This window comes from Anomaloglossus baeobatrachus, chromosome 2 (genome assembly GCF_048569485.1).
Source record: "Anomaloglossus baeobatrachus isolate aAnoBae1 chromosome 2, aAnoBae1.hap1, whole genome shotgun sequence".
NCBI classification, from domain to species: Eukaryota; Metazoa; Chordata; class Amphibia; order Anura; family Aromobatidae; genus Anomaloglossus; species Anomaloglossus baeobatrachus.
Window position 1 is genome coordinate 501,994,942 of NC_134354.1, and position 27,685 is coordinate 502,022,626.

Consider the following 27,685-nt stretch of genomic DNA (forward strand, 5'->3'; position numbering starts at 1 on the left):
GCGAGATCGCAGTGTGTAAAGTACCCTTTAGGCTGCAGAGACCCATCTTTGTTGGGCTGCCCCTTAGCCTAGTAGCCTGCAGCTGCCCAGAATTGTTGCATCCATTACATACGACAATCCCAGCACTGTACCCGGCTCTTCCCAATTGTCCTGGTGCAGTGGAAATCGGGGTAATAAGGGGTTAATAACAGCCCACAGCTGTCTCTTAACCCAAGATTAGTAATGGGGAGGGTCTGTGAGACCCCCATTACTAATCTGTAAGTGAAAGTGAACGAAGACAAACACTGAAAAATCCTTTATTTGAAATAAAATAGAAAAAAACATCTTCTTTCACCCTTTATTAAACCACAAATCCTGCAGGTTTGACGTAATCAACATGAGGTTCAACTTCGATTCCAGCTCTGCTACATCTGGACTGACAGCATGCGATCATGGAACATGACTGCCTTCTACGAGCTCCAGACAGAGAATGAATGAGCCGCATTCATCAGTGCTGATGTAACTCAGGTTAGTTGCGGTCACAACTAGAGATTCCAATAGTCTTCCACCTTTCACCTCAGGTAACCTGTCCTCAGAGGACCTCAGGTAACCTCTGTAAACTCAGTGAACTTACTTGCATCTCCTGGAAGAAAACCACATTTTTTTGCCAAGAGATGCAGATTTGGTGCTGAAAGTTTTACACCATATTCATGCACCCATTCTACACCTCCTGGCAAAAAAATTGCATCACTATTGCATCATTCCGCATGCAGTTTTGGTGCATTTTTTTTTGTTACAGGAGGTGTAGATTGGGTGCATGAATATGGTGTAAAAATGTCATCACTAAATTTGCATCTCTTGGCTGCAAAAAAGGTTTAGCACTACATTTCCACCTCCTGTCTCAAAACTGCACCAAAATGGCAAAACCTTTTTTTTTTTTGCATTTTTATGCCAAAAAATGTAGATTTGATGATGAAATTTTCGCACCATATTCATGCACGAAATCTACACCTGTTGGGAAAAAAAAGTCATATGATGCTGTAGTAGTGCAATTTTTTACCAGGAGGTGAAGATTGGGTGCAGGAATATGGTGTAAAAAAATCTATTGCCAAATCTACATCTCTTTGCAAAAAAAACACAGTTTTCTGCCAGGAGATGCACGTCTAACCTTAGATAATGTCACTGACTTTAGTGAGTTCACCTGAGGTCAGGTTACCTGCGGTCATAGGTGGAAGACCGTAGGTACCTCCAGGTGAAACCCCAAATAACCTGAGTGATGTCACCGCTGAATGCGCAACTCAGACTCTGCCTGAAGTCAACAGTGGTGGTCATGTTCCATTATCACCTTCTATGACTTCAGATGTGTAGCAGAGCTACAATCGATGGGACCGCATGTAGATTATGTCAGACCTGTAGGGCTTTTTTGAGGTTAATAAAGTGGTGAAAGAGGCTGTTTTTGTATTTTATTTCAAATAAAGGATTTTTTTGTTGTTTGTGCATATTTACTTTCACTTACTGAATAGCAATGGGGGGTCTCATAGACCCTTCCCATTACTAATCTAGGGCTTAGTGGCAGCTGTGGGATGTTATTAACCCGTTATTATCCCATTATTATGCACCATGGTAATCAGGAAGAGCCAGGTAAAGTGCTGGGATTCTTGCATCTAATGGATGCGGCAATCCTTGTCAGCTGCAGGCTACAATTTTTAGGCTGGGGGCAGCCCAATAACCATGGGTCTCCCCAGCCTGAGAATACCAGCATCCAACTGTTGGGCTTTATGATGGCTGGGTATCAAAATTGGGGGGTTCACACATCTATTTTTTTAAATTATTTATTTAAATAATAAAAGTTACATGTGGTTCTTCTTATTTTGATACACTGCCAAGATAATCACACAAAGTTAATCAATTAGCAAGAAGTTCCCAAAAAGTCCCACTGTTAAAAATGACATGTACTGAAGTGGATACAGTTTGCCAAAGAACACATCAACTGGCCTGAAAAGAAATAGAGAAGCATTTTGTGGACTGATAAAAGTAAAATTGTTCTTTTTGGGTCCAAGACAGTTCTTCACATAGCCCCAAACTCTGAATTCAAGGGACAGGAAACTCTGAAGACCATGAAGCGTGGTGGTGCATGCATCATGATATGGGCATGTTTCTCTGACTATGATGCTGGGCCTATTTACCACATATCAGGGTTCATGGACCAGTTTGCACATATCCAAATAATTGAAGAAGACATGTTGCCTTACGCTGAAGAGGAAATGCCCTTGAAATGGGTATTTCAACAAGACAATGACCCTAAAAACACCAGTAAACTAGCAAAATCTTGGTTACAGTCCAACAAAATTGAGGTTAAGGAGTGGCTAGCCGAATCCCCAGACCTTAATCCAATAGAACACTTGTTGGGTGACATCAAAAATACTTTTTATGAGGCAAAGCCAACAAGTGCAAATAAATTGTGGGATATAGCCAAAACATCCTGGGCTGAAATAAGAGTTGACAGGAGCCAGAAGTTGGTTGACTCTATGCAACATAGATGTAAAGCAGTTTAAAAAACTGTGGTTATACAACTAGATTCACAGAAATGTTAAATCATAAATAAAAGAGGACTGATATTGAGTTTGTAAAGACAAATGCAGACAGTGCTATTTTTTTGAACAGCATAATAATAATAATAATAATAATAATAAAAAAGCACAATGTTCTTTTTTATATTATCTGTAAAGTAGCTAAATATTCTACACATTTCTCGGCATGTTTTGACTTAGAAAACAGTTTGCATTGTTCCCAATGCACAGAAATAATAACTATTATATAGATTTTTGGCTTCACTTATGTTTTTGAACACACTGCTATTATTTTGAACACAACTGTAAATAGGGAGGAACAGCATACTTCTGTTTCATATGCAGAAAAATTGTATACCATTTGGTAGATGTTTTTGGCAAAATGTTCCTTTTGCGGATGTATGTTTAAACATCCATCATGACTGTAGTCACTGCATGTATACCTCCTGAGAATATGCACCTAAAGGTGGCCTTACAAGCAATTTACTCCTAGCCTTACAAGGATAAAGTTTGACCTAATCTAAACATCCAACATCTAAAATAATCAATAGAAGTATTATCAAGACAAAGGTGTGTGACGAATTGATTAAGGATAGAAAATATTTTTCATACCTGTGACTGTGGATGAGTGCATTAAAAGCCAATCCATCAGACCAACTGCTGGTGAAATTGATAACGTTGACCTGTGGGTAATTGCGAGTTGATTGGCGGACCCAGCTTAGTAAAATCTTTTCAGTATTTGTCTGCTGCAGATCAGCCATAATGCCTTTCATTACATCCTTCACCTGAATAAGATATACAACCATCAATGTTTGCAACTTTAAAGCAAGATACACAGTTTATCTTAAAGCATAGCAATAGAATATATACATATCAGGGCCGTAACTACAACCGAGGCAGCCGGGGCACTACCCCGGGGCCCCAACCACCCAAGGGGCCCCAAACTGATGGTAAAAAGATGTATTTTAATACTTTAATTTCTCATAAAATACCAAGCTCCTATATTATTTGAGTTTAAAGTTAATAAAAATAACGAAAAGATCCATGAAAGTTCAAGCGTAAATATTTTTTGTTCATTTACTTTAAACGGGGAAATGCTATTTCGCTTAGTAACAGGAGCTCTATGGCAGACTGTAGACTGTTAGCTGATCGTGTGGTGTCGTGCCAGGCGGTGACTCAGCCATTAGTTCAGGCAGCGGCCGTAACACGACGTGCACTGACACTGAGGTCTTGTTTGGAAAGGAGACAGACAGTCTCAGCAGACACAAATATCTCTGTGACAAACTGTGAGAAGCCCTGCCCCTCTCCAGTTTACAGGTCTACACTGCAGGGGAGGGAGGGGAGGAGGGGGAAGTCTCCATAATCACACATTCCTCCCGACTCTGGGTCATGCAGTATTTATCTTCTCAGTCATCTGCCTCTTGTTTTCAATAATCAGAGCTGAGTACAACCCCCATTCTCTTCACAACCGGGAGGGAGCAATAGTGACTGCTGCTGTACCTGTGGTCGGGGGTTGTATTTGATGTCTGGCACCTGCTGGGGGAGGCAGAAATGTCAGCTCCAGTCTTTCTCCTCTGGGAGAGAGCGGCTGGACACAGTGCACATATCCAGGGCAGCCGCACTGTCTCTTTGTCAGTAGGTGGTTATGGCGCCCTGCACCTGGCGTATAAGACAACCCCTGACGTCTGAGAAGATTTTCAGGGGTTAAAAAGTAGTCTTATTTATACGCCGTCACCGGAAAATACGGTACTGTGATTGTGTGTGTTAAAAAATGGTATATTATGAAACGAATTCGGCACCAGCCAAGTGGAAATAAAGAAAAACAGACTGCGAAAAGAAGAAACTTGGAGGCTGAAAAAAGTGCGAAGAACTTAGCAGCATGGCTGGATGTAGAAAACCACTTGACAGGGATTGATGATAAGAAAGGTATGCATGATTTGATTGGTTACATTTGCATGATGTTTGTTTTTTCTCTGAAAGTTAGGAAACAAAGGTTTAAGTAGCTGTTTAAAACTGAACAAATTGTTAATGTTTCAGTAATGTTATGTTTAAGTGACCAAAGTTTAAATATATACTGTTCAAAATACTTAATATTTAATAAACATATACACTTATATTGCAATATTTGGAATTATTCACCTTATTAATTTTCCAAACATATTCACTGAATATTTAACTTCTAAAACGTGCATCATAAACAAAATCTATTAAAGGTCTTGCAGAACGTGGTGAAGGTGTTGTATACAACAATGCATAGCAGGCTTCACCACGTTCCGCACAACCTCTAGTAATTGAAATGTTGAGGGGTCCCATTATGAAGTTTTGTCCCGGGGCCCCGAAGTTTACAGTTACGGCACTGATATATATATGTATATATATATATATATATATATATATATATATATATATTTATATATATATATATATATATAAATATATATATATAGTCAGATGAAAAAGTTTGGGCACCCCTATTAATGTTAACCTTTTTTCTTTATAACAATTTGTGTTTTTGCAACAGCTATTTCAGTTTCATATATCTAATAACTGATGGACTGAGTAATATTTCTGGATTGAAATGAGGTTTATTGTACTAACAGAAAATGTGCAATCCGCATTTAAACAAAATTTGACCGGTACAAAAGTATGGGCACCTCAACGTAAAAGTGACATTAATATTTTGTAGATCCTCCTTTTGCAAAAATAACAGCCTCTAGTCACTTCCTGTAGTTTTTAATGAGTTCCTGGATCATGGATGAAGGTATATTTGACCATTCCTGATTACAAAACAATTCCAGTTCAGTTAAGTTTGATGCTCGCCGAGCATGGACAGCACGCTTCAAATCATCCCACAGATTTTCAATGATATTCAGGTCTGGGGACTGGGAGGGCCATTCCAGAACATTGAAATTGTCCCTCTGCATGAATGCCTGAGTAGATTTGGAGTGGTGTTTTGGATCATTGTCTTTCTGAAATATCCATCCCCTGCGTAACTTCAACTTCGTCACTGATTCTTGCACATCGTGCTTTTCTTGTAATGCCGTGTTTTTCTGCCTCCGTGCATAACGCCTTTTTGTATGACCAAACAACTTAATCTTTGATTCATCAGTCCACAGAACCTTCTTCCAAAATGTAACTGGCTTGTCCAAATGTGCATTTGCATACCTCAGGCGACTCTGTTTGTGGCGTGCTTGCAGAAACTGCTTCTTTCACATCACTCTCCCATACAGCTTCTCCTTGTGCAACGTGCGCTGTATTGTTGACCGATGCACATTGACACCATCTGCAGCAAGATCATGCTACAGGTCTTGGAGGTGGTCTGTGGATTGTCCTTGACTGTTCTCACCATTCTTATTCTCGGCCTTTCTGATATTTTTCTTGGCCTGCCACTTCTGAGCTTAACAAGAACTGTACCTGTTTCTTCCATTTCCTTACTATGTTCCTCACAGTGGAAACTGACAGTTTAAATCTCTGAGACAATTTTTTGTATCTTCCACTGAACAACTGTGTTGAATAATCTTTGTTTTCAGATCATTTGAGAGTTGTTTTGAGGAGCCCATGAAGTCACTCTTCATAGGAGATTCAAATAGGAGAACAACTTACAAGTGGCCACCTTAAAAAACTTTTCTCATGATTGGATACACCTGTCTATGAAGTTCAAAGCTCAATGAGGTTACAAAACCTATATGTATATATATATATATATATATATATATATATATATATCTCAACAGAACAGCATTTCTGCATCAACCCTGTTGACTAACATCAAATAAATGAAAAATAAAATAGGGTATCATATATTAAAGTAGTAAACTTGGAAACACGCTTTAATCTGTTATCACAAATAAAACTTCCCAGAACGCCCTATTACTGGAGACTCATAAGTTGAAGCATCAATCCAGAGGTTTTGCTATTTTATTGCACAGCTGGAGTGGTGCTTTGAATATAAGTCCCCTAATCCATGTATAATACTCGCCACCTTTTTTTATCTTCTATCGCTGCCTCTCAGGTCAGTCTCCAGTCTCCAGTGGTTTGTGGTCTGCCGGCAGCTCCAGTGTTTCATGGAGCACGCTGAAGGTCACAACTCAATACAACTCTGAGAGCCTCATTCTGGCTCTCGTAGACTTCTATTGGGAGTTTGTGACATAACGTCTGGCCAGTTAAAAGTTCCGGACACAAGATGGTACCGCGGGACCGATGCAGCGTCGCTAAAAAAGGTGAAGCCACTGGAAGGTGAGTATATAACAGGAGGCAAAGGCTTAGATTTATACTGGCACTGCAGCACTGAACAAAAGTGAAGCTCTAAGTACTGTTGTCAATTGTAAATGATTTGAGGGAAAAAATAGTTACTGTTATGTGGGCGTCACACGGTACGATCTCTCGTGCGATCGCATGAGCGATCGTACCTGCCCCTGTCGTTTGTGTGTCACGGGCAAATCGCAGCCCGTGTCGCACAAAGTCATTAACCACCATCACACGTACTTACCTGCTGAGTGACCTTGCTGTGGGCAGCGAACATCCTCTTCCTGAAGGGGGAGAGACGTTCGGCGTCAAAGCGACGTCACACAGCGACCGGCCAATAGAACCGGAGGGACGGAGATGAGCGGGACGTAAGCATCCCGCCCACCTCCTTCCTTCCGCATAGCCGGCGGGTGCCACGGGACGCAGGTAAGCTGTTTTCATCATTCCCGGGGTGTCACACGGAGCGATGTGTGCTGCCCCAGGTATGATGAACAACCAGCTGAAAGAAAAATAAACGATTTTTTAAAAATGAGCAACGAGTGACAGATAAACGATTTGCACACGATTTGCAATCGTTTTCCGTCACTCGTAGGTGTCCCACGGGACGACGTTGATGCCGGATGTGCATCACAAAAACCGTGACCCCGACGATGCATCGCACAATACCTCGTCTCGTGTGACGCCCGTATTAGAAAACATCTTATATTTGAAAAAATAAAAACATGTCATAAAAAAAGGGTAACTAAGTTCCTTTCATTGGGAAGCCTATCATTTGTATTAGCTTAGGCTACATTCCAACAATAAGTATTTGGTGAGTTTTTGATGTTGCAGATTTTCTGCAGTAAAGGCCCCGTTACATGCAGCGACGTGTCTAACGATATATCGATGAGGTCACGGATTCCGTGACGCACATCCGGCATCATAAGTGACGTTGTTGCATGTGACACCAACGAGCGGCCGTTAACGATGGAAAATACTCACCATATCGTCCATCGTTGACATGTCGTTTATTTTCAAATAATCGTTGATTGCTGAGGATGCAGGTTGTTCGTCATTCCCGAGGCAGCACACATTGCTATATGTGACACCTGAAGAACAGCGAACTACAGCTTACCTGCGACCGCCAGCAATGAAGAAGGAAGGAGGCGGGCGGGATATTATGGCCACTCATCTCCGCCCCTCCACTTCTATTGGGCGACCGCTTAGTGACGCCGCTGTGACGCCGCACGAACCGCCCCCTTAGAAAAGAGGCGGTTCGCCAGCCACAGTGCCTTTGCTAGGCAGGTAAGTCCGTGTGACCGGGACTAACAATATTGTGCGCCACGGGCAGCGATTTGCCCGTGACATACAAAAGATGGGAGTGGGTACGCTAGCGATATCGATGCGTATAAAGCCCCCTTTAGCCTGCACCTTTTATGTAACTTAGGTTACTTGCACTTTTTTCATCTTGTTTTTAAATGTGTTTTTTGCATTCTTTTTTACTACATTTTTGCTGCTACGGTTATTGTCTCCTTTTGGTATGCCATGCTTTAAATGAAGCTGCTTTGTTTTTTGCATACTCCCTGGTATTTAGCTTTGACAAAACTTCATTGATATAGTCATGCTGCATAAAATACCTTTGTTTTTATTGCATTTCTGCAACAGAAACACACAAAAAACACATATGCATTTTTAACCTGTGGATTTTACGCATTTATTACAATTCTATTAGCAAATTCTGCAAATAAAACTCAGCGTACTCACAAGAGAAATTCACATTTTGCTGATTTGAAACACACACCGCAGGTTTACGTTGAGCAAAAAGGAAGCACAGTGGGAGTAAGATTTCTATAATTCCCATTGACTTTTCCGGAACTTTAAAGCCTGCTTTACACGTTGCAATTTGTTGTGCAATCACGTTTGCGATGTGACACGCCCAGATCGCATATGTGATCTAATAAAATTGCACATAGGTCGTTCATTTGCTGTCTCACGTGCGTTAGTAGTCTATGTTAAATTGATCAATTTTGTGTGCAATCCTATAGATCATGTGTTCTGTGACGTATGCATTGGGCACAATTTTTTTTTTTATTTATTGACTTGCCAAGCGTGTGTAATGTGTAGGGATGCGTTTTTACTATGTCATCTGCCATTCAGCTCTGCTACATGGCCGCTGACAGCAGACACAGACAGCCATGTAGCAGAGCTGAATGGCAGATGACAGCAGACACAGAAAAAGCCGCACGATCAGAATAAACTCGGGTTAACTTCACCCGACTTCATTGTCATGCTGCGGCTCTGTCTGTGTCGCATCTAGAGTTGAGCGCGGTTCGTGGTTCGAGGTTCTCCAGTTCTAGGCTCGAGTGATTTTGGGGCCTGTTCTAGATCGAACTAGAACTCGAGCTTTTTGCAAAAGCTCGATAGTTCTAGAAACATTCGAGAACGGTTCTAGCAGCAAAAAAACAGCTAAATCATAGCTTGGTTTCCGCTGTAATAGTGTAAGTCACTCTGTGAATCACACTATTATGACATTTCAGTGTATAGTGTGCGTGAACAGCGCCTTAAGATCACTGCTGTTTCTATAATGGCGATCGCCTTTTTTTTTTTTTTTCCTTGTCTTCCTTCCCTAAGCGCGTGTGTGTAGTGGGGCGGGCCAGCATGTCAGCCAATCCCAGACACACACACAGCTAAGTGGACTTTTAGACAGAGAAGCAACGGCATGTGTGATAGGATGTCCATGTCACATGTCCCTGCATTATAAAACCGGACATTTTCCTCCAGGACGCCATTATCTCTTCTGCGTCTTTGGTGTCAGACATCACTGTCGCAGCTCCGTCCTCCTGAGTCCTATCGCCGATACAGCTGTATGCGCTGCATACACAGCGTTAGACAGCTTAGGAAGAGCACTTTCTAGCAGTCCTTTTAAGGGCTCAAACCGGCAGGGTCAGAGAGCCATAGGTGACAAGTCTTGAAAACAGCAACAGCGTCTGTGTAGCAAAGGTCAGGGATTTCCTCCCTGCATTTCACCATTAGGAGAGAATTGAAAGGCAGGCTTCCATTCCTCTACCCAGAGCCCCACAATCCTGCCACTGTACCCTCCTGTCCTCTGCACACTCCAACTCATTATAACTAAGCCATTATACTAGCAAACACTCAGTGTACCTAGTGGCATCCTAAACGTGGCTATTGGACTTTGCTATAGTCCCACTAGTGCAAAGACATTTGCAGAGCGCGTCTGCCTGCATTGCACACTCCAACTCATTATAACTAAGCCATTATACTAGCAAACACTCAGTGTACCTAGTGGCATCCTATACGTGGCTATTGTACTTTGCTATAGTCCCACTAGTGCAAAGACATTTGCAGAGCACATCTGCCTGCATTGCACACTACAACTCTTTTTAACTAAGCCATTATACTAGCAAACAGTCAGTGTACCTAGTGGCATCCTATACGTGGCTATTGGACTTTGCTATAGTCCCACTAGTGCAAAGACATTTGCAGAGCACGTCTGCCTGCATTGCACACTACAACTCTTTTTAACTAAGCCATTATACTAGCAAACAGTCAGTGTACCTAGTGGCATCCTAAACGTGGCTATTGTACTTTTGTCTAGTCACACTATTGTAAAGATATTTGCAGCACGTCTGCCTGCATTGCACACTCCAACTTTTTTAAACTAAGCCATTATACTAGCAAACACTCAGTGTACCTAGTGGCATCCTAAACGTGGCTATTGGACTTTGCTATAGTCCCACTAGTGCAAAGACATTTGCAGAGCGCGTCTGCCTGCATTGCACACTCCAACTCATTATAACTAAGCCATTATACTAGCAAACACTCAGTGTACCTAGTGGCATCCTATACGTGGCTATTGGACTTTGTTATAGTCCCACTAGTGCAAAGACATTTGCAGAGCACGTCTGCCTGCATTGCACACTACAACTCTTTTTAACTAAGCCATTATACTAGCAAACAGTCAGTGTACCTAGTGGCATCCTAAACGTGGCTATTGTACTTTTGTCTATTCACACTATTGTAAAGATTTTTGCAGCACGTCTGCCTGCATTGCACACTCCAACTTCTTTAAACTAAGCCATTATACTAGCAAACACTCAGTGTACCTAGTGCCATCCTAAACGTGGCTATTGTACTTTTGTCTATTCACACTATTGTAAAGATATTTGCAGCACGTCTGCCTGCATTGCACACTCAAACTTTTTTAAACTAAGCCATTATACTAGCAAACACTCAGTGTACCTAGTGGCATCCTAAACGTGGCTATTGTACTTTTGTCTATTCACACTATTGTAAAGATATTTGCAGCACGTCTGCCTGCATTGCACACTCAAACTTTTTTAAACTAAGCCATTATACTAGCAAACACTCAGTGTACCTAGTGGCATCCTAAACGTGGCTATTGTACTTTTGTCTATTCACACTATTGTAAAGACATTTGCAGCACGTCTGCCTGCATTGCACACTCCAACTTTTTTAAACTAAGCCATTATACTAGCAAACACTCAGTGTACCTAGTGGCATCCTAAACGTGGCTATTGTACTTTTGTCTATTCACACTATTGTAAAGATATTTGCAGCACGTCTCCCTGCATTGCACACTCCAACTTTTTTAAACTAAGCCATTATACTAGCAAACACTCAGTGTACCTAGTGGCATCCTAAAGGTGGCTATTGTACTTTTGTCTATTCACACTATTGTACAGATATTTGCAGCACGTCTCCCTGCATTGCACACTCCAACTTTTTTAAACTAAGCCATTATACTAGCAAACACTCAGTGTACCTAGTGCCATCCTAAACGTGGCTATTGTACTTTTGTCTATTCACACTATTGTAAAAATATTTGCAGCACGTCTCCCTGCATTGCACACTCCAACTTTTTTAAACTAAGCCATTATACTAGCAAACACTCAGTGTACCTAGTGGCATTCTAAACGTGGCTATTGTACTTTTGTCTATTCACACTATTGTAAAGATATTTGCAGCACGTCTGCCTGCATTGCACACTCCAACTTTTTTAAACTAAGCCATTATACTAGCAAACACTCAGTGTACCTAGTGGCATCCTAAACGTGGCTATTGTACTTTTGTCTATTCACACTATTGTAAAGATATTTGCAGCACGTCTGCCTGCATTGCACACTCAAACTTTTTTAAACTAAGCCATTATACTAGCAAACACTCAGTGTACCTAGTGGCATCCTAAACGTGGCTGTTGTACTTTTGTCTATTCACACTATTGTAAAGATATTTGCAGCACGTCTGCCTGCATTGCACACTCAAACTTTTTTAAACTAAGCCATTATACTAGCAAACACTCAGTGTACTTAGTGGCATCCTAAACGTGGCTATTGTACTTTTGTATATTCACACTATTGTACAGATATTTGCAGCACGTCTCCCTGCATTGCACACTCAAACTTTTTTAAACTAAGCCATTTTACTAGCAAACACTCAGTGTACCTAGTGGCATCCTAAACGTGGCTATTGTACTTTTGTCTATTCACACTATTGTAAAGATATTTGCAGCACGTCTGCCTGCATTGCACACTCCAACTTTTTTAAACTAAGCCATTATACTAGCAAACACTCAGTGTACCTAGTGCCATCCTAAACGTGGCTATTGTACTTTTGTCTATTCACACTATTGTAAAGATATTTGCAGCACGTCTGCCTGCATTGCACACTCAAACTTTTTTAAACTAAGCCATTATACTAGCAAACACTCAGTGTACCTAGTGGCATCCTAAACGTGGCTATTGTACTTTTGTCTATTCACACTATTGTAAAGATATTTGCAGCACGTCTGCCTGCATTGCACACTCCAACTTTTTTAAACTAAGCCATTATACTAGCAAACACTCAGTGTACCTAGTGGCATCCTAAACGTGGCTATTGTACTTTTTTCTATTCACACTATTGTAAAGATATTTGCAGCACGTCTCCCTGCATTGCACACTCCAACTTTTTTAAACTAAGCCATTATACTAGCAAACACTCAGTGTACCTAGTGGCATCCTAAACGTGGCTATTGTACTTTTGTCTATTCACACTATTGTAAAGATATTTGCAGCACGTCTCCCTGCATTGCACACTCCAACTTTTTTAAACTAAGCCATTATACTAGCAAACACTCAGTGTACCTAGTGGCATCCTAAACGTGGCTATTGTACTTTTGTATATTCACACTATTGTACAGATATTTGCAGCACGTCTCCCTGCATTGCACACTCCAACTTTTTTAAACTAAGCCATTATACTAGCAAACACTCAGTGTACCTAGTGCCATCCTAAACGTGGCTATTGTACTTTTGTCTATTCACACTATTGTAAAGATATTTGCAGCACGTCTGCCTGCATTGCACACTCCAACTTTTTTAAACTAAGCCATTATACTAGCAAACACTCAGTGTACCTAGTGGCATCCTAAACGTGGCTATTGTACTTTTGTCTATTCACACTACTGCAAATCTATGTGCAGCACCTCTGCATGACACCCTCCTGCTCTGTTTTTAATAAGCTATAATGATAGCACAAAATACTGCCATTTAGTGGCATCATAGAACTGGCTCTTGTATTCCATTAGTGCCCCACTGCTGACAAGCTATTTCTAGCACCTCTACATGACACCCTCATGCACATTTTGCTACGCTAATGTTATAGCAAACTCATGGAATTCATTGCTGCATTTCATAATTCGGAGGGATAGAAAGTCAGGCTTCCTTTAGCTTTTCCTTCTGTTCATAGACAGCATCTCCAAGAGCAATTTCCCCTCCACGTCTAAGTGTGGAGAGGCAGCTAGTGCGCATGCGTGTGCCGATTTACCCCAGCTGCAGCATAATTACAGTGTTTCGCCTAGTGAGTATGCTCAGCCTGACTGTGTTATTCCTGACGCTAAGTCTTCTTTTCGGGATACAGCGCATGGTCCCACACTAAGTGTGAAAAGCATCTTTGCACAGGTGCTTGCATTCCGTGCCGGGTCTAAGTCCTGTTTTGTGCCTAGACACCATGCTAAAGCTGATAGTCTTTTTTCAGAGACTGTATTTCATGCTACTGAGCATGCTCAGGCACTTCCTGCATCAGAGACTAGGTCCGGTAATGACCTCTTTGGCCCTGGCCCTGATGTGGGGGTCCCATATAGACCACAGGGCATCAGGTGTCCTCCCAAATGGCTTGCAGAGGCCCACACCTATGACTTGTCACCGCATTATTGATGGTCAGACGATGACTGGTGAGGTGTTTGGGTCATGGCAGCCATGAGGTCATCATTGAAGTTGCGGTTCCAAATAGGACGCTAGTTATGCCACTCATGACGTGTCACTCTACTTTTGTCTCCAGGAGGTGCATTGTGGTTCACCCTGGTTTGGGGCTGACCCAGGTTATAAAAGGGGCTGGAGCCAACAAGGAGGTGCGCAGTCTTCTATTATGCTCCGAAAGAGCACACCTCCATGTGTTGAACCCATTGCGGCTTTAGGCCAGAGGTAGGCAGGGATAGGGTGTCGATGCAGGCCACCACCACAGTTCGTAACGCAGAACGGTTAAGACCAGCTCCTGTCCTACCAGTCCTGCTTGTGCAGCCCAGTGGCATTAACAGGCCTGCTGCTGCTGATGCGCCTGCTGTCCACAGGTGTGCCCCTACGCACACGGTCAGCATACTCAATGGCCCCTGTGTTGTTAACAGGGAGTTCCTGGGCTGGGTGGGCATGTGGACCCTGTGACGCTAACAGGGCTCACAGTCTCCAGATCCGAATGGCGTCTAACTCGGTTCAGGCAACTATTAGTTTCATAGCCACACAGCTCTGTATCCTCCACCAAACCTTCCAGTTGCCAACCTCTCCTTTTCCAACTGGGAGCACGGTGGACACTGACTGCTGATGGGGATATATACCTTTCTCTTTCTTTTCTTATTAATTTTCGTTATATAGCGGTCACAGATTATATACCACTTTATCCAAATCTGCCAGTCCCACTGTAACAGATGGTGTTTCTTCAGCAAATGTTACAGTTGCTTAACCACCAAATCCACGGACCAAAACTTTTTTCCCCTTTCCAACACACCTGTTCCCCGTTCCAAGAGCATCTGTCCTTTTCAACTCATTTTGGGATATGACCAAAAGTGCAACTGTGCAGGGACACCGTACTCAACGCCATCTCAGCACAGCAGCCATCCCTCGGTCCCTCCGATGTGGACAAGTAAAAGACCATTTCCTCCTATCCATGACAAAGCGTTGAGATTCACTCTGTGCAGCACTGGTGTTTAGTGGAAAAGTAGATCTAAGATTGCATACCACATTCTGCAGATACTCCTGTATACGTGCGTCCATTTCTATGGCAGGAATTAGTTCGCCAAATTTTGTCTTGTACCGGGGATCTAACAGTGTGGCAACCCAGTATTCAGGATTACTTCAAATTCATACAATCCGAGGGTCATGTAGGTAGTGCAGCAAGAAGGCGCTCATGGGTCTTGTGCATCCAGGAGGACCAAGTCCTTGGTGTGTTGGTGGCAGAGAGGTGAGAATCGTGCATCCTTCCTCTGCCCTCTCCCCACAACCTCGCACAACCGAAATGTGAGCAAGCTCTCACTCATCTGCTGAGTCTTCCATGCCCATCGCCAGTTCGTCCTCCATTTCTTCATGGGCTCCTGCACTTTCATCAACACTTTTTGCTGATACTATGATCCCTTGTTAATCCCTCTCCCTCACCATGAATGCCGCATAGGTGCCGCTGACCATCTGGACCTCGTAGATCTTGTTATCCCTTCCGCATATGACTCCTCCTGTACTTCCTCCCCTTCCTCTTGTCCCAACACCTGACTCCGAATAATAATTACAGTGTGCTCCATCATGTAGATGACCAGAATTGTCACGCTGAGAATGACATTGCCAGTGCTAAACATCTTCGTCGACATTTCAAAACTGTGTAGCAGGGTGCATAGGTCCTTGATCTGACACCACTCCAGCAGCGTGATCTGCACCACCTCTTGATCAAGTTATCCCAGGCTATATGTCATACCGTATTTCAGCAGGGCTCTGCGTTGCTGCCACACACGCTGCAACATGTGCAGATTCCAATTCCTGCGTGTCGGAACATCGCATTTCCGGCGTTTAACTGCCAGACCCTAAGGGGCACTTTGCACACTGCGACATCGCAGGTGCGATGTCGGTGGGGTCAAATTGAAAGTGACGCACATCCGGCATCGCAGGCGACATCGTAGTGTGTAAAGCCTAGATGATACGATTATCGAGCGCAAAAGCGTCGTAATCGTATCATCGGTACAGCGTCGGCGTAATCCATAATTACGCTGACACAATGGTCCGATGTTGTTCCTCGCTCCTGCGGCAGCACACATCGGTGTGTGAAGTCGCAGGAGCGAGGAACATCTCCTACCGGCCTCACTGCGGCTTCCGTAGGATATGCGGAAGGAAGGAGGTAGGCGGGATGTTTACATCCTGCTCATCTCCGCCCCTCCGCTCTGATTGGCCGCCTACCGTGTGACGTCGCAGTGACGCCGCACGGCCCGCCCCCTTAACAAGGAGGCGGGTCGACGGCCACAGGGACGTCGCACGGCAGGTGAGTGTGTGTGTGAAGCTGGCTTAGCGATAACTTTCGCTACGCCAGCTATCACCACATATCGCTGCTGCGACGGGGGCGGGGACTATCGCACTCGACATCGCAGCATCGGCCTGCGATGTCGTAGTGTGCAAAGCCCGCCTAAGACTTCCGGAGTGATGAAAGTTGTTGAGCTGCTGTGTGCGCAAGATGGAAGTGAGTACATAGCGAGCGTGCCCGCTGCACAAGGCCATGTAGGCCGTGATGGTGTTTTAAAAATTGCTGGAGAATTCGGTTCAACACGTGAACCATACAAGGCACGTGTGTCACATTGCCCTGACGATGGCCCGCAGCCAGGTTTGCATCATTGCCGCACACGGCTGTTAAGTCACCAACGGAGTCCGCTCCGTCAATTTGTACTCCGGTCGCCAGGTGACAACGTGTTCCTTTCATGAATAGTGCTGATGATGGGAGAGGAGTCGATGCCAGCGGCGCAGGTGGACGCAGGTTATGCTCACCCACTGGGCTGCATTACCTTGACAGATGCAGAATCTCTGGCTGAATGTAGCTGGTAGGTATCTCACAGATGAAATACCATCATTCAGCTACAAACAATGGGAAGACACCACACCCTTTTTTATGCACATCCTGTCTGCAGACCACTGCCAGACATAGCTATGAACCTCTGGTTAATTTTACCCCCAGTTCAGTTTTATGATTTTGTGTGCTTGTTACCTGACTACTTTTCCTGCTTGCTGTTTATGTACCTTGTTGGCCGATCCGCATTTCACCTCTGCTTGTTTTCTGATTAAGTCCTGGCCGTCCCATTCTGTTCCTCAATTAATGTTTTGACCCTGCCTGACTACTATTCTCTGGAATAGCGGTGTGACTCACATTTCCCATACATTTCAAAGTAAAACTTTGACCGCCTGATGGCATTGAGCTCTGCTGCCAGCATAGTAAGGAGGTGTGTGGTAGTCCTTGTGCGCAGTTACAAGGAAGGGTGGCCTGACCACACAGGGTTTGCGCCAAGGTGGAGGACCCACACGAGGTTGAAGAGGCAGAAGCAGTGTATTAACTTCTACATACAGAAGAAGGATTGAAACAACTCGTGGGGACGGCAAGACTTGTACAGCAGACCCTTCTCCATCTCTCACCATAGTTTGCCAGTGCCCAGTCAGTGACATGTAATGACCCTGTCTATGCTTACTGGTCCAAGTATCTGTGTTGAAATGCACCCTGTCGCACACAGATTTTCTCAAGGAAGTGGTGATGTTGTGTGCGACATGCTGGTGTAGCGCGGGCATGCTTTTCTTGGAGAAGCAGTGGTGATTGGGCATCTGGTACTGGGGCACAGCGACAGACATAAGGTCTCTAAATTCCTGTGTGTCCACTAGGCGGAAAGGCAGCATTTCGGTAGCCAACAGCTTACAGAGGGATAGAGTCAACCTCTTAGCTTTGTCATGGGTCGCAGGAAGTGGCCTTTTATTTGACCACATCTGAGGGACAGAGATCTGGCTGCTGTGTGTAGACGGTGTTGAATAGGGTGTCCCTGGAAAAATGCAGGTTTGTGAGGAAAGTGCAGACGGAGACATGATGTTGCCTTCATCCAACGTTGGTGCTATCGATGTTTGAGAGAGCTGTACACAATCACTTGTTTCCCCTTCCAAACCAACTGACGACCTACCAAGAAAACTGCCTGTTGCGGTTACAGTGGTGGAAGTTGTGGGTGGAAAAACAGGTGTGACAGCTGTCCCCACAGTCCTAGAAGATGACGAGCGCGCGGATGCACTGGAAGGGGCAGGCGGTGGATGGTTGGCTCTGCTAGGCCGCATTGCAGCACGGTGAGCTTCCCACCAGGCCATATGATATTTATTCATGTGACGATTCATGGAAGAAGTTGTCAAACTGCTGAGGTTTTGACCTCTACTAAGATAACCATGCCAAATGTTACAGATCACATAATTTGGGCGATCTTTTTTTATGTCAAAAAAGGACTAGGCTAGGCAAGGCTTAGAGGCCATGCGACCTGTTGATCCACCCCGAATAATGCTCAGAGGCAGAGTGGTGGCTGAGGATGCAGTTGTAGACGTGCTACCAGTGCTCCGACTGTGTCCAGGAAGGCGCAAGGTTACTTTGTCGTCGGTTGCATCCTCCTCCACCGCCTCTGTTGACCTCCTCGAGTGTCTGACTGTGGGTTGACAGTAGGTGGGATCTAGAACTTCATCATCAATTGTTGTGTTTGCACTCCCCTCCCCCTCAGACCGAGCCTCTTCTTGCCCTGACCGAATATTTAAGTTGTCATCCCAATCGGGTATCTGCGTCTCATCTTCATCAGTATGTTCCTCATTGTCTATAACCACAGTTGTTGGAAAGGCAGCATTTTGGTAGCCAACAGTTTGCAGATGCTGAAAGTCAACCTCCAAGCCATGTCATGCCCTTCTAAAAGCATGTAAAACACAGCGAGGGGACTCCAACCACAGTCTCCCTCGTTTACACTAACTGTGCCACACACACCCCACTTGACTGGCATCGGTTGAGCCCCCTTTTGAAAAAGAAAAAGATGCTTTGCATGAAGCACGCTCAAAAATACGCGTGCCTTTCCCGTCCCCTGGCTGACCCAGGGGAAGAAAAGTCCTCTGAGAGCCATGACTTGTTCATCTTGGTTCTGTTAGAGACACAGCGAGGGGACTCCAACCACAGTCTTTCTCGTTTACACTAACTGTGCCACACACACCCCACTTGACTGGCATCGGTTGACCCCCCTTTTGAAAAAGAAAAAGATGCTTTGCATGAAGCACTCTCAAAAATACGCGTGCCTTTCCCGTCCCCTGGCTGACCCAGGGGTAGAAAAGTCCTCTGAGAGCCATGACTTGTTCATCTTGGTTCTTTTAGAAACACAGCGAGGGGACTGCAACCACAGTCTCCCTCGTTTACACTAACTGTGCCACACACACCCCACTTGACTGGCATCGGTTGAGCCCCCTTTTGAAAAAGAAAAAGATGCTTTGCATGAAGCACTCTCAAAAATACGCGTGCCTTTCCCGTCCCCTGGCTGACCCAGGGGAAGAAAAGTCCGCTGAGAGCCATGACTTGTTCATCTTGGTTCTTTTAGAGACACAGCGAGGGGACTCCAACCACAGTCTCCCTCATTTACACTAACTGTGCCACACACACCCCACTTGACTGGCATCGGTTGAGCCCCCTTTTGAAAAAGAAAAAGATGCTTTGCATGAAGCACTCTTAAATATACGCGTGCCTTTCCCGTCCCCTGGCTGACCCAGGGGAAGAAAAGTCCTCTGAGAGCCATGACTTGTTCATCTTGGTTCTTTTAGAAACACAGCGAGGGGACTCCAACCACAGTCTCTCTCGTTGCCACTAATTGGGCCACACACACCCCACTTGACTGGCATCAATTGACCCAATTTTCAAGATGAAAAAGATGCTTTGCATGAAGCACTCTCAAAAATACGCGTGCCTTTCACCTCCCGTGGCTGACCCAGGGGAAGAAAAGTCCTCTGAGAGCCATGTCCACATTGTCAGTGGACAGACACGTGTGCTTATCTGCCAGCAGACCCCCAGCAGCACTGAAGACAGGTTCCGAGAGAACGCTGGCTGCAGGACACGACAAGATCCCCAAGGCGTACGTGGCAAGCTCAGGCAATTTATCAAGATTGGAAGCCTAAAATGAGCAGGGCTCAAGTTGCACAATAATGGAATCGATGTTTCCTTGCATATACTCATATATCTGTGTGTCCTCCTCTTTTTCCTTGTCCAGTTGTTTTGTTTTCGCATGAGTATATGTCCTTGTCACTTTCCCATGTGTTTGAGTTGTTTGTCACCATTTGGACACCTTTGAGGGTGTTTTCTAGGTGTTTTTCTGTGTTTGTGATTGCCTGCCATTGTTTCCTATGCAGTTCGAGTTCGGTTCGTCGAACGTTCGACGAGCCAAACTCGAACGGGACCTCCGTTCGGCGAACCGGCCTCGAGCCGAACCGGGACCGGTTCGCTCATCTCTAGTCGCGTCCTGATTAGCGGTCACCAGTGAAGGACTCACCGGTGACCGCTAAACTCCTGAGTAACTGAATTGAGCAGCCCTCTCTCATATACTCACCGATCCCCGATCTCCGGCGCGGCGCTGCACGGCATTCACACTGCTCCGGCGGCTTTTACTATTTTCAAAAGCCGGCCGCTCATTAAACAATCTCGTATTCCCTGCTTTCCCCGCCCACCGGTGCCTATGATTGGTTGCAGTGACACACGCCCCCACGCTGACTGACAGGTGTCTCACTGCACCCAATCACAGCAGCCGGTGGGCGTGTGTATACTGTGCAGGGAAATAAATAATTAAATAATTAAAAAAAATGACGTGCTGTCCCCCCCAATTTTAAAACCAGCCAGATAAAGCCATACGGCTGAAGGCTGGTATTCTCAGGATGGGGAGCTCCATGTTATGGGGAGCCCCCCAGCCTAACAATATCAGCCAGCAGCCGCCCAGAATTGCCGCATACATTAGATGCTACGGTTCTGGGACTGTACCCGGCTCTTCCCGATTTGCCCTGGTGCGTTGACAAATCGGGGTAATAAGGAGTTTTTGGCAGCCCATAGCTGCCAATAACTCCTAGATTAATCATGTCAGGCGTCTCCCCGAGATACCTTCCATGATTAATCTGTAAGTGACAGTAAATAAACACACACACCCGAAAAAAACCTGTATTAGAAATAAAAAACACAAACATATACCCTCGTTCACCACTTTAATAAGCCCGAAAAAGCCCTCCATGTCCGGCGTAATCCAGGATGGTCCAGCGTCGCTTCCAGCTCTGCTGCATGGAGGTGACCGGAGCTGCAGAATACACCGCCACTCCTGACAGCTTCATGCAGCAACTGAAGACAGCCGTGCGATCAGCTGAGCTGTCACTGAGGTTACTCGCGGCCACCACTGTATCCAGTGACAGCGGGTAACATCAGTGACAGCTCAGCTGATCGCGCTATTCCCTTCATTAGCTGCGTGGAGCTGACAGGAGTGGCGGTGTATTCTACAGCTCTGGTCACCTCCATGCAGCAGAGCTGTGGGCTGCCAATAACTCCTTTTTACCCCGATTGCCAACGCACCAGGGCAAATCGGGAAGAGCCGGGTACAGTCCCAGAACTGTCGCATCTAATGTATGTGGCAATTCTGGGCGGCTGCTGGCTGATATTGTTAGGCTGGGGGGCTCCCCATAACGTGGAGCTCCCCATCCTGAGAATACCAGCCTTCAGCCATATGGTTTTATCTGGCTGGTTTTAAAATTGGGGGGGTCCGCACGCCGTTTTCTTTAATTATTTAATTTTTTTTTTCACTGCACAGTATAGACACGCCCACCGGTTGCTGTGATTGGGTGCAGTGAGACACCTGTCACTCAGTGTGGGGGCGTGTCTCACTGCAACCAATCATAGGCGCCGGTGGGCGGGGAAAGCAGGGAATACGAGATTGTTTAATGAGCGGCCAGCTTTTTCAAACTAGTAAAAGCCGCCGGAGCAGTGTGAATGCCGTGCAGCGCCGCGCCGGTGATCGGGGATCAGTGAGTATGAGAGAGGGGGTAAGAGGGATAGACTGACATGGACAGAGAGAGAGGGACAGAGATAGTGACCGACTGACAGAGATTAGTGAATGACAGACATTGTGAGGCGCTTCAGAAGCAGCTTTTCAGCTGCGCTCTGAAGCGGACCTTTTTTAAGCTGCGGTGCAGAGCGCACACCTGCGCACATAGCCTCAGACATCAAAATAGTATGAGGGATGTCACACGTTTCAATTAACTAGTTTCGTACAACAAAACGTCCAATGTATGAGGAATAAACGACGTGTATGCGATCACCATTTTTGCGTTCAATCTTGATCACACGTAGGTGTCACACGCAAATACGTAACGAACGATGCCGGATGTGCGTCACTTACAACTTGACCCCAACGACGGATTGTGAGATATATTGAAGCGTGTAAAGCGGGCTTAAGACGCTGTGTTTTTGACTAATCAAAAATATGAAATGTCAAAATCTCACCTAATGATCATTATGGGCTGTCTTATATTTACAAATCAACCCAAAACATTTAAACCAATACATAAAAAAGTTTAGTGATATAGCTTAGATGTTCGAGGTTCGCCAATTTCATGTTCGAGTGGTTTTGGAGGGTGTTCGAGTTGTTCGACGAACTCGAACGATTTTCTAAAAGTTCGGCAGTTTTATTTACGTTCGAGAACGGTTTGAGCACCAAAAACATGGCTTTTCACAGTAAGGCTATGTGCACACCTTTTGTATCTGCATGCATCCTGCGACCCCAGCAAAATCCCTCTCTCTTTCCTACTCACCGATCATGGGCGTCTCGCTGCACAGCTGTCACAAATCTTCAGCGGCATTTACTCTTTTGAAAATGGCTGCCGCTTCATTATTCAATTAGTTTTTCCGTGCTTTCTCCACCCACCGTCGCCCATGATTGGTTGCAGTCAGACACACCCCCATGATGAGTGACAGCTGTTTCACTGCAACCAATCACAGCCACCGGCGGACGGCTCTATATCATGCAGTAAAATAAATAATAATAAAAAAAAAAAAATGCGGTTCCCCCATATTTGATACCAGCCAGGATAAAGCCACATGGCTGGAGGCTGGTATTGTCAGGACGGAGAGCACCACATTATGGGGAGCCCACCACCCTAACAATATCACCCAGCAGCTGCCCAGAATTGCCGCATCCATTAGATGTGACAGTCCCAGGACTCTACCCAGCTCATCCCGAATTGCCCTGGTGAGGTGGCAATCGGGGTAATAAGGAGTTAATCATGCCAAGCATTTCCCCGAGATACCTTCCATGATTAAACTGTAAGTGAAAGTAAAGAAACACATAGCAAAAAATCCTTTATTTGGAATAAAAGACAAAAAACACCACATTTACCTCTTTATTAATCCTAAAAACAACAATCCAGGTCCGAAGTAATCCACACAACACTGTCAGCTCCGCTACATGAAGATGACAGGGAGCGATCTGTGTCCTCTCCACGCAGCACCTGATGTGAGCAGCGCTGTCACCGGACTTCACTGCAATGCAGACGTCAAGATTACCAAATCTCCCTCTGTTTCTCAATAGAACCAGTGGCTCAATGGATAGAGCTCGCGTCTAAGAAGCAATAGTTCATGAGTTCAAGACCTGGCCGTCCTGGTAAAAAATTAATTTATTTTTCATTTTAAATTATGCCATAATTTTTATTTATAATTATAATTTAATTTAATTATGCACTGAGGGGAGGAGCCGGACATCAGCTGTGAGCCGCGGGACACACCTCTAAAATCGGAGCAGTTCACGGAATGAGGCTGCATTGCTTTCTCCTCTCTCTCTCTCTCTCTCTCTCTCTTTCTCTCTCTCTTTCTCTCTCTCTCTTTCATTCTCTTTTTCTCTCTCTCTTTCTCTCTTCCTCTCCCTTTCTCTCTATCTTCCTCTCTCTCTCTCTTTCTCTCTCTTTTTCTCTCTTCCTCTCTTTCTCTCTCTCTCTCTCTTCCTCTCTTTCTCTCTCTTTCTCTCTCTCTCTTTCTCTCTCTTTCTCTCTCTCTCTTGCTTTCCAGCAAACCGATTAGATAATATTGGATCCGGATTGGACGGCGCAGGACCCTTGACCCAGGATTACTGCGGAGGGGGGTTCTTTATTTCAATAAAGATGGAGTCATTAATTGTGTTGTGTTTTATTTCTAATAAAAATATTTTTCTGTGTGTTGTGTTTTTTTTTATCTGTACTAGAAATTCATGGTGGCCATGTCTAATATTGGCGTGACACCATGAATTTCAGGCTTAGGGCCAGTTGATAATATACAGCTAGCCTTAACCCCATTATTACCCAGCGAGCCACCCATCACCAGGGCAGCTGAAGAGTTGGACACAGCGCCAGAAGATGGCGCTTCTATGAAAGCGCCATTTTCCGGGGCGGCTGCGGACTGCAATTCACAGCAGGGGTACCCAGAAAGCTTGGGCACCCTGATCTGCGGATTCCAATCCCCAGCTGCCTAGTTGTACCTGGCTGGATACAAAAATTGGTTGAAGCCCACGTAATTTTTTTTCTTAGTTATTTCATGAAATTCATGAAATAATTAAAAAAAAAAAGGGCTTCCCTATATTATTGGTTCTCAGCCGTGTACAAATAGGCAGATGGGGGTTGGGGCAGCCCGTAGCTGCCTGCTGTACCTGGCTAGCATACAAAAATATGGCAAAGCCCACATAATTTTTTGGGGGGGGCAAAAAACTCCTCCCTACAGTCCTGAATGGAGTATGCTGAGCCTTGTAGTTCTGCAGCTGCTGTCTGCTGTCTGTCTGTATGGAGGAGAGCAGACAGCAGCTACAGAACTACAAGGCTCAGCATACTCCATTCACTAGTGTATGCAGGAGAGCAGACAGCAGCTGCAGAACTACAAGGCTCAGCCAGGTACAGCAGGCAGGTACGGCTGCCCCCAACCCCCAGGTGCTTATTTGTACCCGGCTGGGAAATAAAAAAAATAGGGAAGCCCTTTTTTAATTATTTCATGAATTTCATGAAATAATTAAAAATAAATCGACATGGGCTTCGCCACATTTTTGTGACCAGCCAGGTACAACTAGGCAGCTGGGGATTGGAATCCACAGCACAGTTTGGCCCGAGCTTTCTGGGCCCCTCTGCTGCGAATTGCAGTCCGCAGCCGCCCCAGAAATTGGCACTTTCATAGAAGCGCCATCATCTGGCGCTGTATCCAACTCTTCCAGCAGCCCTGAAGCCGGGTGGCTTGCTGGGTAATAATGAGTTAATACTAGCTTTGTTTTACTAGCTAGTATTATGCCAGAGATTCTTAATGTCAGGCAAGTTTGACCCGGCCATTAAGAATCTCTAATAAAGGGTTAAAAAAAAGACACCACACAGAGAAAAAATACTTTAATAGAAATAAATACACAGACACATTAGAGACTCCATGTTTATTACTCCCTCTCATCCCTCCATGATCTATGGTCTTCTGTCTTCTTTCTCCTTCAACCCATGCAGCGCTGCTACATCAGACAGCACAGCATGGGAGGAAGAACGCTGCTGCTCCGTGCAGTCTATTTACTCAGTGAGTGAGCAGAAGCTGCGTGCTGTAAGAGGTGACGTCACCGCTGACAGGCGGGTTACCATAGCAATGCTGCTCCGATCACGTGATTCCCGGTGCTGCTATTTACCGGCTGTGACAGATAGTCCCTGCATGTGGGCTGATTCTGTAAAGAGCGCACACATGCAGGAATGGGGAGTCGACCATGTGCCAGAGCATCTCGCCGGTACATGGACATGCTCAAACGAGCTCCGCGTACCGGAGAGATGCACTGACAGGACCTAGCAATGACGTCTAGCCATGTGACCAGCCTGTAGCCAATGAGATAATAGACACGTGACTGGTCACATGCTATTTTGATGTCACGATAGGTCCTATCATCAGTGCTTGTTACCGGGAGGATGCAGCGGATATCGGAAGGAAAAGCGGTGGGAAACAGAGTGCAGAACGCGTCGCGGGGACCTGTAAGTTTTATGGCAATATTTATTAACAGTATGTGTACATGTATAATGTGTTTTTATGTGTTTGTGTTTGCCTCCCATTGTTTTCAATGGGGTTCGAGTGGTTCATCGAATGGCTCGTCGAACGTTCGTCGAACGGAGCCTCCGTTCGGCGAACCGAACTTGAACGCTAAGGGGGTGGCTCATCTCTAATACCCACACAATCAAGTAACAGACAAATTTCATATAAGGGTGACTTCACAAAGTAAGATACTAGGTTGGATAGTGAGTAATAACCGGGTGTGTATATAACGTACTGACTCTTCTCATACAGTAACAATAACTGAAAAAGGGCAGAATGTTTTAAGGCATGGGACTAATACCTGAGATTGTCACTGTTTGACAGCAGAGGTTAATACACCTTAATTTTTTGGGTGCATCCGCGCCGTGTCGGCTGACCCTGGTTTATCCCTGCTGCTATCCGGTACCAATGCTAACACCAACACCCATAAAGTGCAAACCGTGAAAAACAAACTGTCATATAGTCATATACTGAAATGATAGAAATATGTATGGTCATATAATTATGATTTCCACATTTATACAATGACAAAGCATGTATTACAAATAAGAGAATCCCCACTTCACTTATCTGCTAGGATAATCAAAACTACCCGACGCGTTTCACCCATTAGATTCTCAGGGTTCATCAGGGGATACTAGCAAGACTTGAAACTGTCCAGCAATTGTTTAGGCCATCTTATTTTTTCATTGATTCTGGAGGGGACAAAAGTCTTTCAAATGAATTCCTGCAGGGGTCCCAACAATAAGACAGATGTCCTGATATCCTAGGTGAACAGCGTTCCACTGTCTGATATTTAAGAGGTATGCTGACTTCTTTTCCACAAAAAACATGCAGATTTGTTTACTTTTAATCAACATCTCTGATCAAAATTACTAGGGGTGATCAAATACCTCAAATATTCGGCTTAGCAAATATTTTCCAAATAGGTCGCCACTATTCCACTATTCGCGAATATTCGATGTGCAATGTACGTTTATGGGAAACCCGAATAATGACTATTCGGGCTTCCCATGGACTTACATTGCGTATCGAATAGTCGCATAGCGGCAACCTATCCGTCGAATATTCGCGAAGCCGAAAAATTGAGGTATTTGATCATCCCTAAAAATTACCCATGAAAGTCTACGGATCTATGAAAATCAGGCATGGTACAAAGATGGAATCAGACTACAGCCTGTTTGCTCTCTGTGTTTAACATTGCAATGCATAGGAGAAGAATTGCGGATCAGTGATGTCACTGGGAAGAGGAGCAAAATGGCAAAACTAACATGTACGTTTACACAGATTTAATGGGGATGAAAAATCTTAATTGGACCAGGTACGCTGCTGTCTGATAGAAGCATGCATTAGTAACAAGTACATTATACAAGTTCGATTTCAACCGTGGGGCAGATTTTTCAACTCTGTCTAATTCTTAGTCTAGACAGTCTGAAACAGAACCTGTCAAAAAATTATTTTCCCCCTGTAAACATTTATGAGTGTGAATCCTTTAAAAGGTAAGGAAGTGGAAAACTTTAGATCCCAAAGTGATGCTCCAGCAGCAAGAAATGTTTTTTTATCTTCTTTATTTGGTCCTCATTCTGTGACTTTCCATATTGTAATCTCTCTGCTTTCTCATATTTCGGCAGATTGATAAAACAGTCATCATTTGATATTGTCACCGTGTACTTGGGGTACACTCCACCTGGTGGCAAAACTATTTATTTCTTGCATATGTTATTTTGGTATTCATCTGA

At 44.6% G+C, this 27,685-nt stretch overlaps 1 protein-coding gene across 8 annotated transcripts in view; it reads right to left on the bottom strand.

Annotated features, from left to right (window-relative positions):
* DMD (dystrophin) overlaps window positions 1-27,685 on the bottom strand; it is a 4,177,531-nt gene that overhangs the window by 3,221,379 nt on the left and 928,467 nt on the right. For all 8 annotated transcript variants that reach the window (XM_075336500.1, XM_075336497.1, XM_075336505.1 and 5 more), the window contains exon 6: window positions 3,162-3,334. In XM_075336500.1, the coding sequence (XP_075192615.1) occupies window positions 3,162-3,334 (173 nt within the window). The remainder of the gene's footprint in view (window positions 1-3,161; window positions 3,335-27,685) is intronic.